The 16,477-nt window shown below is 37.6% G+C and overlaps 1 protein-coding gene across 1 annotated transcript in view; it reads right to left on the bottom strand.

Annotated features, from left to right (window-relative positions):
* The window catches only part of SIM2 (SIM bHLH transcription factor 2), a 56,060-nt gene that overhangs the window by 14,256 nt on the left and 25,327 nt on the right, over positions 1–16,477 (bottom strand). The window contains exons 6-8 of the mRNA XM_035315756.1: positions 9,907–9,992; positions 7,482–7,681; positions 3,972–4,078 (exon numbers count right to left, since the gene is read on the bottom strand). Coding sequence (XP_035171647.1) covers positions 3,972–4,078; positions 7,482–7,681; positions 9,907–9,992 — 393 coding nt within the window. The remainder of the gene's footprint in view (positions 1–3,971; positions 4,079–7,481; positions 7,682–9,906; positions 9,993–16,477) is intronic.

Here is a 16,477-nt window from a genome sequence, read left to right as displayed (position 1 = left end):
CCCTGCAGGACATTCAAAAACCTGTGTGCTAACACCCAGCCACTACTATTTAGACTTTGAAGTCTCTCATACATCATCTTTTTGCCTCATGCTTACAGGTGTTCTTTCTCATGCCTACATTTCTACACAGAATAATTGTAGAGAGGCAGGGAGAGGTGGGCCTATGAGCAGATATTAAAAATAAATAAAATAATAGGGGAAATGTGTATATTTTTGTAAACACACACACAAAATATATAGATACATACACTCTTAAAGTGCAATATATCACTCCAAAGTAAAGGTGTTTAATCTGCTACTCACATATTCAGTGTAATGATTCCAAATAAACTTGTTGTAAAGATATTTGTTAATAACCAACCATGTTCCATGGATTCACAATGTTTCTTGCCATTCTATAGTCCGAATTGTCCACTCCTAGCAAATGATACTTACATTTTGGCCTAGATAATATAACAAATATTTTTGTAATGGGGCCTCAGTTTTCCACAATGGAGATTAATGCTCTAGTGGTTCACCAGCTATCACAGAGTTCTTCCATGTGCTTTGGCTTTTCACTTTCTCCTTTTTTTTTTTTTTTTTTTTTTTTTTTTTAAAAAAAAAAAAAATCCCTGTTTTAGCTCTCCAGTTAAGACAGTATTTTAAAAGATGTGAAAACCACTGAGGGCTACAGTGTTCAGCCTTCCTTCCTAATTATATGGACAAACCAATATTTCTCTTGGGACAGGGGAGGACTCCATGTCTCCTGCATTTTTAGCGATGTGGGGAAAGTCTGACCTTGGCTAAGGGACAGTAGCTGTGCTTCTGATACAGTAAATGAGGTCAATTTCCATTTGGCCCTGGGTGAAATTATCCTTTTTGATGCTGATTGGGAAACCTCAGAAATGGGAGTGAGGTAAATCCACTACCAAGACAATCTGTGCAGGCTCAGACTTCTTGGTGGCCTCCGCTGCAATCAGACAGGGAGGACTCAGTGGCTTTTGCCTTGGCTCTGAGATGTGCCATTTGTAGCTGGGTGTTCCTGTGTTGTGGTCCCTTCCTGGTTTAGCAGGCAAGCTGAAAAAGGCGCTGGGCTGGTCCTTCTGGCCTGTCACAGATGGCTATTTTAAAAGGTTCCAGCAGGCTCACAGGCATGCAGCTGGGAGTTGCCAGCCTGCACTTCAAGATACCACTCAGAGAAATGGACTTCTTGGTTCTGCTCTCACAGCAGTTACTGGTTTAGCTTCCCTGGTGCACACAAGCTGGCATGTCATCGGCCCAGCCCTTGGGTGGTGTGGTCAGGGGTTGGTGCCCCAGCAGCCTCTACAGTTCTTTTACCCTCTTAAAAACTAGTGCAGCTCTGCCAGAAGGCTTGATTGCCAGGGGAGCAACAGCAGATTCAGTGCCCTGGACAGCAGACTGTGCTCTCCCATAAGATAGGTTCTATAAATACATAGTTGACTTCCAGGAAGCAGCAAAACATTTTGGTGATGGCATCAGATGGGGCTGTGAGTTGTCTTGCCAAGGCACAGAGATGTGATTCTTTTAAGAGGTTATAATGTGGGAAGAGCAATGATGCTACAACATGTGGGATGCACACAATCTTCCTCACAGAGAGATGATAGTACGAATGATTTATTATTATTATTTTTTTTTTTTTTTTCATGAGAAATGATTTCTCTGGGGCCAGAAAAATAGTTTGTCTGTTCTGGAATAGAGGAATATTTTGTCTGGACTAGAAGAGCTTCTCTAGCCTGTCTTTTAGATGAAAGTTTCTAAATCTAAGGATACGTTCTAAATGTCTTTCAGAATGAAAGGAGTCATCATTTGTGTGGCCACATTTCCCCTGTTGCAGAGAAAACACTGTGTATATTGATGGTGCTATAGAAATAAATAGCGCTAGTTCAAATATCAGAAGCTTTTTCATAGAACTGGAAGTAAATCAAATGTTTAAAACAGGAAACGCTGTTTACTGCCAGCACACCTTAGGCAAATACTCACATCTACATTTTCCTCATAGTCTGATGTTCTTTTTAGATTCCATCTAACTTGTTCCCCTCACTGTTTCCTTTGTTTTGTTCTCTGTGCTGCCCAGCAAAGTTCACTAACTTCAGGTCTTCAGTCTGGGCTTTTTTTTCCTCTAAGAAAGAGCAATCGGTTACCCTATTTTAGGGTTGCTATATTTTCCTTTTTTTGGTTAATACCCTTATTAGGTGTAAGATGTTTCTCTCCAGATTTTTTCATCAGATGACACTTAATCATCAGATTGTTTTATAGAAGGGTACGTCAAACCTGCCAACCTTTTATTGTTTGTGTTCCTCAGACATTTGCTGATGGATGGTGGGTGAGTTATAACAGTGCTCCCCAGAGGAAGTTTGTTCACTTTACATCTGTTTTCATAATTCCTCTTGCTTAGTATTCTGACCATGATTCTGCACTGTTCCTACTGTTGCCCAAGCATTAGACATTTCCTTCTTTTTGCTTCTTGGCATTTAATTGCTTTGATTTTTTTTTGTTTGTTTGTTTTAAACTTTACAATAATTTATATTTATAGTTAGGTACAGTATCTAGAGAACTGTTTTCAGTTATTCTGTTTCGTTATTTTTTTTTTGTCGTTGTTGTTTTTGAGTAAGGCAGTAAAGATGATGAGTCTCTTTTTAAAACTCCAGTCTGACATAGGTCAAACTGGTAGCCAAACTACAGGCCTTCTCCCACACAGACAGAGCTATCCATGACTCTGCTCTAAAATGGATAAACTGTTTTCCAGAGATGATTGTGGCTATATTGGAAGCATCTGTATAATGGTCGATATAGGTATTTTAAATAGTCATGTACAAAAAAAGAGTAATTTTTGTATAGGTTGATATTCACAACCAGACAGAAATTAGCACTACAAAAAGGATGCCCCCAGTGGGGCATTCTGTAATCCCTGATTACAGAATCATTCTAGAATCATTCTGTAATCCCTGATTACAGAATCATTCTAGTTTATATTTTATGTTGACTTAAAACCTTCAATAGCGTTATGGTAAATATGATCTTGCTGTAAAGATCAACTTTTGCTTTTGCAGGTGTAGTACACATGGCCATCAACAGAATTCAGTACTTGGAGTTTCAGCACTGATTTGTGCCACACAATTACATCCTTCTTTTATATTCCAAATCCTCATGAACAGCACAGAGTAAGGTGAAGAACCAACTACCTTCTCCTTCAGGAAGCCTAAAAGAAGTATTTGACTCTGGCTGCTTTCAGTCCACAGAAGCAATCTGGAAAAAAATTCACTGACACTGGTTTTTGGATTTCATCTTTGCATCGTATGGGCTGCAACAGACTGAGCCAAGTCCAGATTTCAGCTATTCCCTCAATTTGCTTCTCAGATTAATGTGCTACTGAATGAACTACTTTCCAAATCCAGATGTTTGAAGATATGATTAGTGTCTCTGTTGGCAGATGGGGAATTATTAAATGTGTAATTTTTTTTCCTGACACTCCATTCTCCAAACCTCAGCCACATGCTATTAATGAACATTCATCTCAGGATTTTTTGGGTTTGCATTCACTTCAAACATGGGCTGATTATTACTAACATGTTTCAGAGGAATGGGGAGCTCTTGCATAATTTTTCTTCTAACAACAGAGGATAGTAAAGTCCAGATTTCTCCCTCTTGCTCACTCACTCGCTTTTTTGTATTTTTTTTTTTTTTTTCCTTCAGGAGCTCACCACCCAGAATCAAGTCCATATTTTCAAAAGAGCTCAGATTCTTTAAGTCAAAGATAAAAGTACCCAGATATATTTGTATAAGCACAGCATGTTCACTATCTAGCTTATTTGCAGAAGTAATCATTTCCTTAAGTGATAGCCAAGCACTTTTGAAAATCAAGCTTCAGTCAAGATATGGAAACCTTTCTTTACTTTCCAGCATAGTGCCTGTTGCCTGCAAAACTTCTCACTCTGGCTGATAAATTTCAGTCTAGTATTCTTTTTACTTACACAGATGATGAGCATATCGTAAATGGAACACATCACAGCCATGAACATGGTGGTAGAGGGTTTTTTCTATCAGATCTTGGGGCTCGTATCCAGTTAACTCAGTCACTCTAGAAAAGGAAGATTCCATAATAAGCAAAATCTCCATGAATATTCAGTTTCATTAACCTAACTTTTGATTGTGCCAACAAATCAGGTACCTAAATACTGTAGGACAAAATATTAGTTTTGGAAACAGAATCCTCATCTTTATAAGAACATAAACCCTCTCAACCCAGCCAAAGCAAGGTGCAGCTATTCCCTGGCCAGCCTTACACACAGACAGGAAAAAGAGTTCTTTTACTTATTGCAGCTTTGGGCTTTTGCCACCGCCATGCATGATCCTTTGCACAAAAATCCAGTTGAGGAGCCAGTCACGAAACAATAAAACTACTCTTGTGCACTGCTGACAAATTTTCATTTGCTTTTGCAAACATACAAGCATAGTATGTATGTCAGTCCATAGAGGCTGTGATCATGGTCTATAAATAAATTCAGGCTAATGACTAACAGAAGAAGGAAGCAGGAGTTTATTCCAGCTAAGAATGTGGAGAGACAAGGAGCTATGAAGATACAAGCTAAGAAAAGGAAAGCTGAAGCTAGACTCGAGAAAAACTTCCTCACTTGAGAAGAAGTGGAAGAATAATGGAAGAATTTGAAAGAGCAGCATCTCTGCAGACGTTAAAGAATAAGGCTGCACTGGCCAGAAATACACCAGGACACACTTAAAAGTCTCCTGGAGGTTGGCTTCCAGGTTAGACTCTTCTGGAAGGAATCCAGTTCACATGTCTAAGGCCTCCTAATGACACAAACTGCAGCACAGTGAGTGAGGACGGACAGAACATTCACTTCAAAAGGATGCTGCTGGTCTGAACTAAAACACTGATGTGCATACACTCCGAATCAAACAATAACACAGCAGCATCTACAGAAAGGAGTGCAGGGGTCTCAAGCAACATGTGCCACGGAGGGTTGCAGATAATGTAATATTTTTTTCTACTCCATTTTTTTTTTTTTTAAATATATTTTCCCTTCTTTTTCTCTTCTCTCTCTCTTTTTTTTTTTTTTTTTCCCCAGTTATTATGCATCTTATTTACTCTTGCTCTAACACTAAATAATCATGTGGACAGCAAGGAAATCAGAAAAAAAAAAAAAAAAAAAAAAAAAAAAAGCCTTCATGGCCTGATTTACAAATACAATACAAATACATCCATACATCCCCTAGCTATGCCTTCATCTGGGAAAATCTTGCATGCCTTTGCCTCAGGGATGACCAATGCAGAGAAAGCATGTGTGCTCTCTTTCTGCGGCAGGCTTTGTGAGCACATGCTTCTGTTTCTCCTCTGCAGTGTGCCCTGTCCTTCCTGGTTTACAGTTCTAGGGGCCCAATTTCTCACTTAAGAATCTAATCACCTATCAGCGTGATGAAATACGGGTGTAAAGTCCTGTTCAGATTTCAGTGCTCCTTCTGGATTTACTGCAATTAAAACAAAGCTGGCAGTTCATCCTGCTCACTTAATGGCTGAGTACAGAGACAGTTAATCCAGAAAACAAACAAGCAAAAAGGTACAAACCCAAGCCAGGTGTGAATGTTTCTGGAAATGCAACTTCACTTTAAATGTTGGAATCTAGAAATAAGCTGCTTGACATCCTTAACACAAAAGCAACCCCTCAGTAAGCCGCTGTAGGGAGCCTGGACTCTTGAGTGTTATTTGTGACAACGCACACTGAGAAAGAAAGAGCAGCTTGCCCTAATGATCAGCTCTGCCCTCTAGAGTTCCCTAAAACCTTTGTAATCTATGTAGCAATGGAAAAATAGGCTGCACCACCTAAATCAGAAGCTGCAGATCATTTAGAGGGAAGTGACTTCCTCCTTTTTCCAGTTACCTTGACAAATGAACTCTTACACATCTTACGTTGTATTGAGCATCTAGAAAGTCTTACCTGTTTCTTCCTATGGCTGTAATGCTCTAATGCCTCTCTGCTCTGTGACTGTTACCTCTAAAGATCTACCAACTCTTTTTCTTGCATGGATACCAGAAGCAAGCCTGAAAACAGTTTTGTCTTATTCCTAGTACGCCCCTACTCGGGGCAAATATAACTTGGTTTGCTCAGCTGGGAAAGCAAAGGACTCTGGTAGCACTTAATACCCCCAGCTATCCTGTGGGTGGATGACACGCATCTGCTCTTTGGTAAACACAGCTATGCAAGAGTACTGGTTATATCTGTGCTCCTGTCAACACCTCTGGTTATACTGTCTCCTTTGAAGACACTTATGTCTCCAGGCAGTTCCTCTTAGGCACATCATTTCCTTTTTTCCACATGCAAAGACATGTTGCTGAACCCCGTGTGCTTCTTTGTAGCTGTTACATTAAGTAAAGCATGAAAAAAAAAAAAAAAAAAAAAAAGGAAAAAGGGAAGGATTCCAGAAACAACTAGTTCTTTGTATTTTAGCAGCTGATGGCCCACTATCTCTTTGACTTAGCATAGAAAAGGAGCATGTTCTTGCATGGTTAATCTGCCATGCAAAACTTCCCCAGTCTTGGATACAGTCTTTTTCACTGTTACACATAAATATCATTTCTGCTTCTCACAAATCCAGCATGTCAGGGAAATGAGAGAGTATGTGACATACTGCTCCATATGCAGGGATTTAGATTCCTGTCAATGATCAAATCTGTTATATTGTCTGGGAATGGGGCTTTTCCCCTGAAGGTATCTTGAACTGCACTGTACAAAGAATCATTGTATACTAAAAGATACCATGTTTTCAGAAAGGGTCAAGTGAGTCATTTCACAATTCCTTCAGTTCTGTTTTTGTCCTCTTCTCTTCCTAGCTGGTATGTGAGCTACATCTACTGAGGGTGGAGACAAGGTTCTCTTTCCTAAGCAGAAATATTTTCCCAAGTTTTCTTTAGGAAAGCTGTGTTTCCATGTAGTAGCCAATGGAATTCATTTTCCTTGCTTCCTTCCAGCCCCAATTAGTAGGGTTGGTGTCATTGTTAAGGCATTAAAATGTTAAGGCATTATAGTGTAAAATACTCTGTTTTCTTACTACTTTGCCAAAAGCTTTCTGGATGACCCTGAAAAGTAATTTGAGCTCAGTGTTTCAGTTACAGATGATGGTGCATGCTTATTACTTCCACTAGGTTTGCATGTTAAAATTTATCTTCTTTAAGGTAAAAACATTTTACTGCTCTTCTGCACATTAATCATAGCAACAAGGCTTTAGCTGACTCTGAAAATGTAGTGAACTATTAGTTAAAGTATACAGGCTCATATGTCGGCATTCAAGACAATGTGTGGCCTATCCAGCTACATGAAGAGCTTTGAAGATGCTCATAGTGTTTGTCTTCCAGACCTATTTTGTACTGCTTTCCTTTTTATAGGTATTTTGATTTGTTTGGAAACCACTGCAACTTATAACACTTGACTTTGAAAACATTTTATGCTAGAAACGAAATGGCTGCTTACCTGGAATCTAGGAATATTAATTTTAAGTCCAAACTTGCTCTGAACATAAACATGTTACTGTGAAGTTTGATCTCAGTGATTGCACTGGGAGGTAAAGATTGACCTACAGCCACCAGTCCAACGATTTGGTAACAGGAATCATACAAAGACATATCTAGCATATACTGCCGTATCTTCAAATAGCCACTGCAATGGATCACCTGGCATGAGAAGAAAACACACTCAGTATCTGATGGCAATGGAAGAGGCTGCAAGTCAGCTGACCACCCAGTTTCAATGAAGTTATAAAGCAATACACCCTTATAACACAATTACTGCATAGTCTGTTAGGGCTTCAGAAGTGCAGTTAATTTTCAAATGGAGATTAAAACACAATAAATGCAGTTTTTGTGTTTACTGCTGCTAACATGATCAATCCAGTATTAAAGCATATGATCTTTGGGACTAGTTACACTGCTTTCCAGTCAACACTTTAAACTTTCTTAGGTACAAATTTATTCTAGATCCAGCCAGAATTCTTGTTTGCTAATTAAAAAATCTGGAAGTTGCTTTTTTAAATGTCTCAGATTCTCACTCTCTCATGGGTATACATAAACATCTAGTATTCCATGACCCAATTTTTCCGGTGAAAAATACACACTTCAAAAATCCAGTGGAAATTAATGTATTGCATTTATAAAGATTAAATACTGTATGTGTAAATGCACTGGAAATGAGTTTTAGCTAAGTTCTTCAGTCAAGTTCATGTGGCGTTCTTTAGGTGTGTGACCAAACTCAGGGTCTTGAGATCAGATTCCTGAATCCCCATATACAATTCCCAATCACAGGAGTGTTAACTTCAGTGTTGGCCTGTAAAAATTCACAATGTCTGCTAAAGAGAGGGAAAAAAATAATAACCTGGGGACTCTTCCAGAACATAAGATTTATTTAATGTAGTGCTGGTGTTTAGAAATTATTTGTGCTCCTGCCAATTTTCTACTCCAAACAGCAGGCAGGACACTGCCTGGGCTTTGTGGAGAACCAGAAATGCATTCTACACATCCATTATTAATTTCCATATATGCTTGACTTTTAACTGGGTCCAATGTAAAGGAATTAATTTCCAGTGTATTTAGTACTACAAACAACCTACTAAACAGTCACCTATAAATAGGCTCCTCTGGTATGACCTTCCTTCCTCCCATCCAATCATCAAGTTATTAGCATGCTCAGAAACTTAAGATCTCCCAGCAGATCCTACTAATTTTCATAATATTTGATTCACGAGCATTTCCTGCACTTTAACTATTCACATGATATGCTCAATAGTATTAAGTCCTGACCCTAAGTACAGTCAAAGAGAACAATAAATTTAAGACAACATTTTTCTAGAAGAATATGTCCTTAACTGTTTTACTGTGTAAGCTTGTGATAACTAATTAGCTGTCATGAATGGAAAAAATAAAAATAAAACAGAGATGCCACCACTACAAGCTCTACTTTTTTTACCTGATTTCACATTCTGCTTTGGGACATATCCATTTTTGCTGGGAAGCAACTGAGCAAACTAGGGCCCATAGTGAAGATCTATCAGTGTAATCAGGTAGACAACAGTGTAAATAGGCAGATATATGTCTGGACCTTGAACACGTTCCTTAAATTAGTTCTGCTTCTCTTGCATTCTTTTCTTTTTGTTTTTGAATGGTGCAGACTAAACAAATCCTCACCAGACTGTATGTGAAATACCCTTCTCTCCTGATGCTTATGTGATAAAATTTTACTGTGCAGCTCAAAGAGCAGAAAGTTCATACTGTAAAGCTGAGAATAGGAACTACCTGAATGGCAGGTGTTACTGTAGAAGTTCAGTCTTTGCTCTGGCTTGCTGATTTCATGTAGTAAATAGAAAAATACTGCAAGTAATAGGATTTGTAAACAAACTTGCTTGTTTAGTATAGTTCAAACCCTGAGCTGATAACAATGATGATTTAGAGCACATTATGGTCTCATTAATGTTGAGGTAATTCTAGCCAGGCCAGTGAGGTGACCTGTGCAACTCCATGGCTGCTCAAAGCACGGTAATACCAAGGCAGAGGGAGATGGGAACTTCCAAGTTCCTCTGTCTGGTTTCCTGCCCCAACTGCTTCCAGTCCCATAAGGGAATGAGACCTGGCTGTGCTCTCTATTTTCACCCTCGTGGGTGTGCTCCAGGCCCCAGTCTGAAAGATCAGGGGATCAGGATGTGGAAATGTGCCACAAAGCAAACTCTAACTCACTGTGGGAGAGTCTAGAGTTGCATTACTGAGGGAGTCTGCAATCAGCACTTTTGCATCTGTTCTAATACTTCCTGTCAAAGACTTTGCTTTCAGCCACACTTACTTAAAAACAAACTAACTAAATGAACTTGTCTCTTGTTGAATACATGAAAATAAAGGCTCATATACATTACCTTGTAGCCACTGCATGTCAATCCTGCATTCCTCTTGGCTAGGACACACTTCATTCTCAGGAAAAAGGATCTCTCAATTTCGTATTCTGAAAGCATAAACCACACTGCTTATTTTTTACTGAAGATTTCAAAACTGTCCATAGCATTGCCCCTGATGATTTAATAGAAGTGTTTATACTTTAGACAGCAATAGAAGCCAACCACTCTACTTTTCCACTCAGTCTCCACCCTCAGGGTTTATTTTATTTTATTTTACTTTATTTTATTTTATTTTATTTTTTATTTATTTTATTATTTGATTTATTTTAACCTTGATGTTAGGATTCCCTGTGAAAGTTGGACAAGTCAGCAGGACTAGGTGTCAAATTTTCTCTTTTTAACCACCCTTCACAAGGCAATCACCTTGTTTCTGAACAGCCAGGTACCAGCCTGTATTGGTAAAGGGAAGGGAAAGTCTTCTTTGGCACATAGGTAAAGCAAGGTGCTCTTCAAAGTAATAGCAGAACAAGCAACAAGGAAACAAGAAAATGCATTGTTTTTGTAATATGTGTCATTGAGTGTAATAAATGTCAATGAGTGTCATATTCAGGCTGGCATAATTCTGGCAATCAAATCCAATAATATTACCTGTTTCACTGACTTCTGAGCTATTCTTTTTAAATGGTTTTTAATGTCTTCGAGGGTAATCTCAAGGAAATTTTTGAAGTTAAATATTGCTCAGGTACACTTGTACTTTCTCCTAAGAATAAGTTATTATTCTCTTTAAGAGTTAGCTATTCCCTTTAACATTTCATACATCATTAATGGTTCTGAGATTTTATTATTGAAAGTTGCAGGTCAGCAGAAAACAACTACATTAGGAAAAAAAACTCATGACATTTCTGTGAATAGGAAAATCAGGGAACCAGAGGGTTTTTCTGATTTGTTGCAATGTATATTACTTTCTAAATCCCCACAGGGTTTGATACAAGCCCCACTATAATCAGCTGGATTCTTGCTTTAATTTGACTTAGCTGTTGTGTTCCCAATTTTAGTGAATCCATCACCCAGTTAGCACCTCTTGGCCACACACCTGCAGTGGTTTGAGCCTCAGACCACTACCTGGAAACCAATAAACTCTCTGCATTAAGTTCCAAGTTTAAAGATCTGAAGATAGAACCACAGAAAAATGACTTGGTCAGGAGGGAAGATAAACGCACCATGCAGTGCATGTCAACTAGTATCAGCCTTCCTTAGTATTTGAATTTTCCATTTATTTTCCTAATGCAAATTAGATCCGTATGGGGAAAAACAGGCATTCTAAATGAACTGGCACATCTACTATAGAGTTTTAAATACAAATGTATACAATTTGGTGGGAGGAAGCCATATAGTATAGATTGCTGCTGCTGAAGCATGATCTCATGATTAAAGAATGGATCTGAGAGTTAGGAACATTGGTGCAATTCATTGCTTCAGTACAGATTTCTACAGCTTGCTCTCTTTCCGCCACAGTCCCATACATGCAAAATAAAGGTAAAGTTCTCTCTTTGAGGGTGCCATGGGGGGAAAAAAAGAAAAAAGCACAGTGATGAGGACAATAAAACATCTTTGAGCATGGACTGAGTTGCTAGCGTTCTTACATTCTTTTATAAAAAGAGATGATTAGTAAAATTGAAGCTTTTCAAGTGTCCTGCCACAAGACTTAAAGGATCTCTTTCAGTATAAAACTCCTTCTGGACACCTTATTCTTTGGTTTTCTTTAGCTACTTCCTTCTTTTTTAAATATTACAGCAGACTACTGGAGACTAGTGCAGACACTACTACAGAAACACTCAGGTAGCTCTGACTTTACTGTTCCACCAGGAATAGGGTTATGATTAAAGTATGGTCTTTGAGTGTCTATAAAATATAGCAATACCCAGACTGTAAGACACTGTTTTTTTTCCTTCATTGTTTAAAACTGGAGATCAGTTCATTATTTAGAAAGAGGTTATGTCTCCTTGATTTCATGATGGTTAATGGTAAGCAAGAGGTCCCCTTGGAACACCAGTTCTCTTAACTAGCTACAGGATCCTTAGAAAACCAGAAGAGTGATTAAAACATCTCAAAGGCAAGGATTCTATGTGGTGTGGGAGAGCAGTGTAAAGAAAGATAGAGTTGTGCCCTAGTATGAAGTGGTATGGGGAGTGAAGTGTGATAGAATTTTAATTTAATGGTAGCTGTAAGTGATTTGCGATAACAGAGACCAATAATTGGTAACTTTATTGTTGTATGTAATCAAGTGCAAAATGATACAACTCTAATAATGATGTATTTATTAACCATTGATCATTGAATTATTAATTTTTAGTTGTGTTGCTGAACCAACACACACTAGTCTCTTAAACCAGTTACATCTCATGTCTGCAATCTGAAGAGGGAAGAATTACCCATGAGGTGACCATGCACTCATCTGGGAGCTTCCAGTTCAGAGGTTTGAGCTTGATTTTGTGAAGATAACTAAGCAAAAGGAGAGATGGCTCATATCACCAAACAGAATCTGGACCCTGACCAACAATACAGCCTTTTTACCTGAGGAGGCTAACGGAGGCTAACATAATGAAATGTGCCTCATAGCACAGATGGAAGTACAAGGCCACATTTTAAACCAGCTAGCTGGGATCGTTATGTGGCTAGTTAAGTCTAATGGTCACCTCAGGGTGCCCAGTGAATGATGTGCCAGTACCACATGGCATCTGGCACCTTGTTTGCAGCATTGTAACTGAAGAACACAAAATCTTTCAGAGTGATTCCTTGTGAGTCTGTGTAAAATCCCCTATCAAACTTTGTGACTGATTAACTGACAAGAAAAAGTGGGACCAGGCCACTCATATTGTTTATGCTTACGTGAGCACTGTTTGTGTGGGGTACTTATAAAAGCATTGTTCTCCCATCCATGTTGATATGTTATTGGTCAGCTCTGTGTACGTGTGTGTTTGTGTGCACCTACTGGGAATAAAACCATCTCCAGATCTGATCAAGAGACTGTAAAATATAAAGGAGCAGTAAGACCAAACCCCTCACATAAAGAACCTAAATGTGCAAGACTGTGAACAGTGTGAATTAGTGTTCATATAAACTGATATCTTTAACAGTGTGAAACCCCGGTACCCTTAAAAGTAGCAGAAGGGGGTTAGCAAAGCAAAAAAGAACTAAAGTAAATTTGTAATTGTAAAGCAGATTGGGAAATAAAGAACCCTGGTACCCTGCTGGATACTAACACATCCATCAATATAATGCAAAACTTGAGTTGTCACATCCAGGCTGTACTTGATGCAATTAAGATGGTCTACTCTGCTGAAGAGAATGTAGAAAGCAAATGAGGTACTTAAAGGTTTAGCAAGCAAAGAGGGAGAAGCTGAATATTCATATAGAAGAAATCAGAGGAGCTGTGAGAAGAGTGCTAATGCATGCTGCCCTGCTGCAGAGGTTAATAACAAAATTGTGAAGAGAGAGTAGAAATGCAAGCACAGTTACAAAGCAGGAAATGGCATAAATGGCCTGCACCTGCTGTAAAAGCAGAATGACTGGAGATGTCCAAGGGTGTAGCAAAAGTCTCAAATTAGTAAAGCAAGAAGAACAGTAAATTTAAATGGAGCACTTCAGGTGTGTGAATTGAGTATAACTGAATAATCTGATGAGTTAAATGGTTTTATCAATCACAAGCTCTGAAAAAAAAATAATAATAATAAAATAAAGCAACTAGACCTAATAATATGATTATTGATATCACTGGAGTTTTTATCAAGTAAATATGTAAGCACAGAATGTATGAATAACAGAAAGAATCTTAGGCTTTCAAGAAGGTTAAAGAGTCTTGAAGCACAGAGGAAATCAATCAAGCACTATCAGTTCTTAAATAGTTCAAGGTTGAGAGAACCATAGGCTAAGTAAGTATATATGAAACTTCAAGGGAGAATAATGACTAGTGAAATGTCATTGTTGAACTAGGTTATAAGTAATACTGAAGGAAAGTAACCTTCTAAAGTATTAGAGAATACTCATACTTGTCTAATAATTGAAGCTTAACCACTGTATTTAATTATTCCAAGATGTTAACTCCATAAATGCATCACTGTAAGTGATAACGCCTTTCCTTTAAGTGTTAAAAAAGTAAAAATCTATGTATAAATGTAAAATCTGCCAATTTAAACTGAAATATAAAGCTTTATTTATTTATTTAAACAAAGAAAAGACTAAACCCTGGTTGCTGGTATTATCTAATGAAGAACAGCATAAAAGCTACTACTGAGTAGACCAGAAAGACTTACTGAGATGTTCCAGCTGAGTTAACACAAAACAAACTGTTTGTAACAATCTTTTGTGTTTTTTTTTTCTTCCATATAAAGTACAGAAGAAAATGTAATCCATTCAAACCCTATGGATATTGATAACTACGTGTTGCTCAGCTTTGTTTGTTTGTATGTTTGTTTTTTATTAAGGGAGATAGGGAAATAAAACCATATCCAGCATGAAGATGTTTTCATTTACAAACAAAAGAAATCCTACCTCTTTGTATGAGGATGTACATAATATTAGTAGTAGTGATAATGATTAAAAGAACACTGTTATGTATGTGTTACACATTACAACACTGTAATGTGTGTTTGTATGGATTTAACTTGACATGTTTACACAATAGCATTTTGAGAGCTGCAAGAAACAAAGGAGAATTCATTAAGCTGTTCCCTGTGGTAAACTGTACTTTACAACTGCAGATCAGAGGAGAAGTCCTCCAAGTTTCAACATACAGAATGAGAATGAGTGTGAATATGTGTGCATCTGTGTGCAAGGGAACAGGAGTAGGGAGGTATTTGGATGGTTGTTTGTTTGTTTGTTTGTTTTCCAGAATACTAAAGTGTTCTGCTTCTCCTGTGCAAGTAGTTTATGAATATATTTTGAAACCAGCCAGCTTAGGTTTCAAAGAAGTGAGCAGTCACCACACAGAGACGTTATATTTTGGTGCAATACATGATAAATTATTTCACTGTTGATGGATCTCCTAGTGCTATTTCTTTCAAATACCTATTATTCCAGCAAGTCCAACACATATGATAAAATTTAAGTTTAATTGCACCTTCTCTAGCATTTGCCCTAGCTGTCTATAACTCTGATAAACAGCTGTGTATCTCTGTGAAAGGGTTTAATGCAGCTTTCCTTTATGGATGTAAGTATTGGAGCATGGCACTACTTTTCCCACCTTCACCTTTACTTTCCACGTCAGTATCAATTTTTCTCCATTTACGTGAATGTGACTTGTTTCCCTCTTCTAAACAATTTTAAAGAAATTGGAAAATTTATATTTCTTTTCATGAGTTGAATAATTTTCAAAGCTTATGTATTCTTCTGTTCAAGCTTTTTTTTCAGAAGGTGAGTTAAGAAAAAGTCCCAACAACTGGTATAACTAAAAAGAAAACTCTTTCCCCACTTCTAAATTGCTAAGTATCTTGAAATGCTCTGATGATGGCTTCCTGAAAAAAAAAAAAAAAAAAACTGTCTTAATACAGCGTTTAACATTTCCCAGAACTTATTGATGTTGTGTTTATCTACTACAGGAATTAGAGATGAAAAGCAGAGCTTTAGGGTTCTTTCTAAATATTTACCCTCTCATTTTTGGCATACTACTCTTCTTGATCCAGTTATGGAACGTGATCTCAGGTCAGTTTTCTATTCCAGCCATTTCCAGTACTTGTTATAACTTGGACTTATTCATGATAGTAATTTTCTGATTTTCTTTGCTCTGTATCAATGTTTAACATTTGAAAGTGATTGTCCTCTCCCCATTGCTCCACAAACTCTTACTGAAATCTAAGAGTAATCTATAAGTCTCTCCGTTTTTATCCCGGAATTCTAATTTTACACTTTCCCCAAATGGGTGATTGGTAATACATGGAAATAAAAACTGATACAAGTAAAATACTGGTTTTGATCAACATGATTATATACTTTGAGCAGATTTCTCTGTCTTTTCTGATTCCCTGTTTTGGAAAAGTGTAATTGAGGTTACTGAGATCCTGGCTTTTTAAGTAAGGCTACTATCAGATATTTTAATAGGCACTAAATTTGAGGTATTATTTATAATGATTTTTCCATGGGGATACACTGCAAGGTAGAATCCTTATCCATGTCCCAGGTGGTCATTTCAAATATATCATTGTTTATTTTTCAGACAAACTCTATGTTTCCCTTATCAGATTCAGACAAATTTTTCTATTCCACTAATATACTACTACACTACTTGGTCATCTTACAGAAGATCCCTTTCTGAAGCATCACTACAATTTAATTGATCAAATGACTTATAAATAATGCAGAGAGTAAATGGCTTAATTCAAATCCCACCCCAGATTTATCTGTTTGTTAACATCCACACAGAGCAACCTGTAAAGGAGATTGCAGAGAAATATTGTTGTCTTTGGCTATACTGATTCTTTCTGACAGCTCTTAACATAATTTCTACAAAGTATGCCATCTCAGTTATCCCTTTTCTTTTCCTTGCCTAGTATATCAAACAATACATTTTGACTGCAAGCACTACTCAAGAACAAAA

Source organism: Oxyura jamaicensis, chromosome 1 (genome assembly GCF_011077185.1).
Source record: "Oxyura jamaicensis isolate SHBP4307 breed ruddy duck chromosome 1, BPBGC_Ojam_1.0, whole genome shotgun sequence".
Lineage (NCBI taxonomy): Eukaryota > Metazoa > Chordata > Aves > Anseriformes > Anatidae > Oxyura > Oxyura jamaicensis.
The sequence above is the reverse complement of the archived record's forward strand: the minus strand, read 5'-3'. Positions and strand labels throughout refer to the sequence as shown.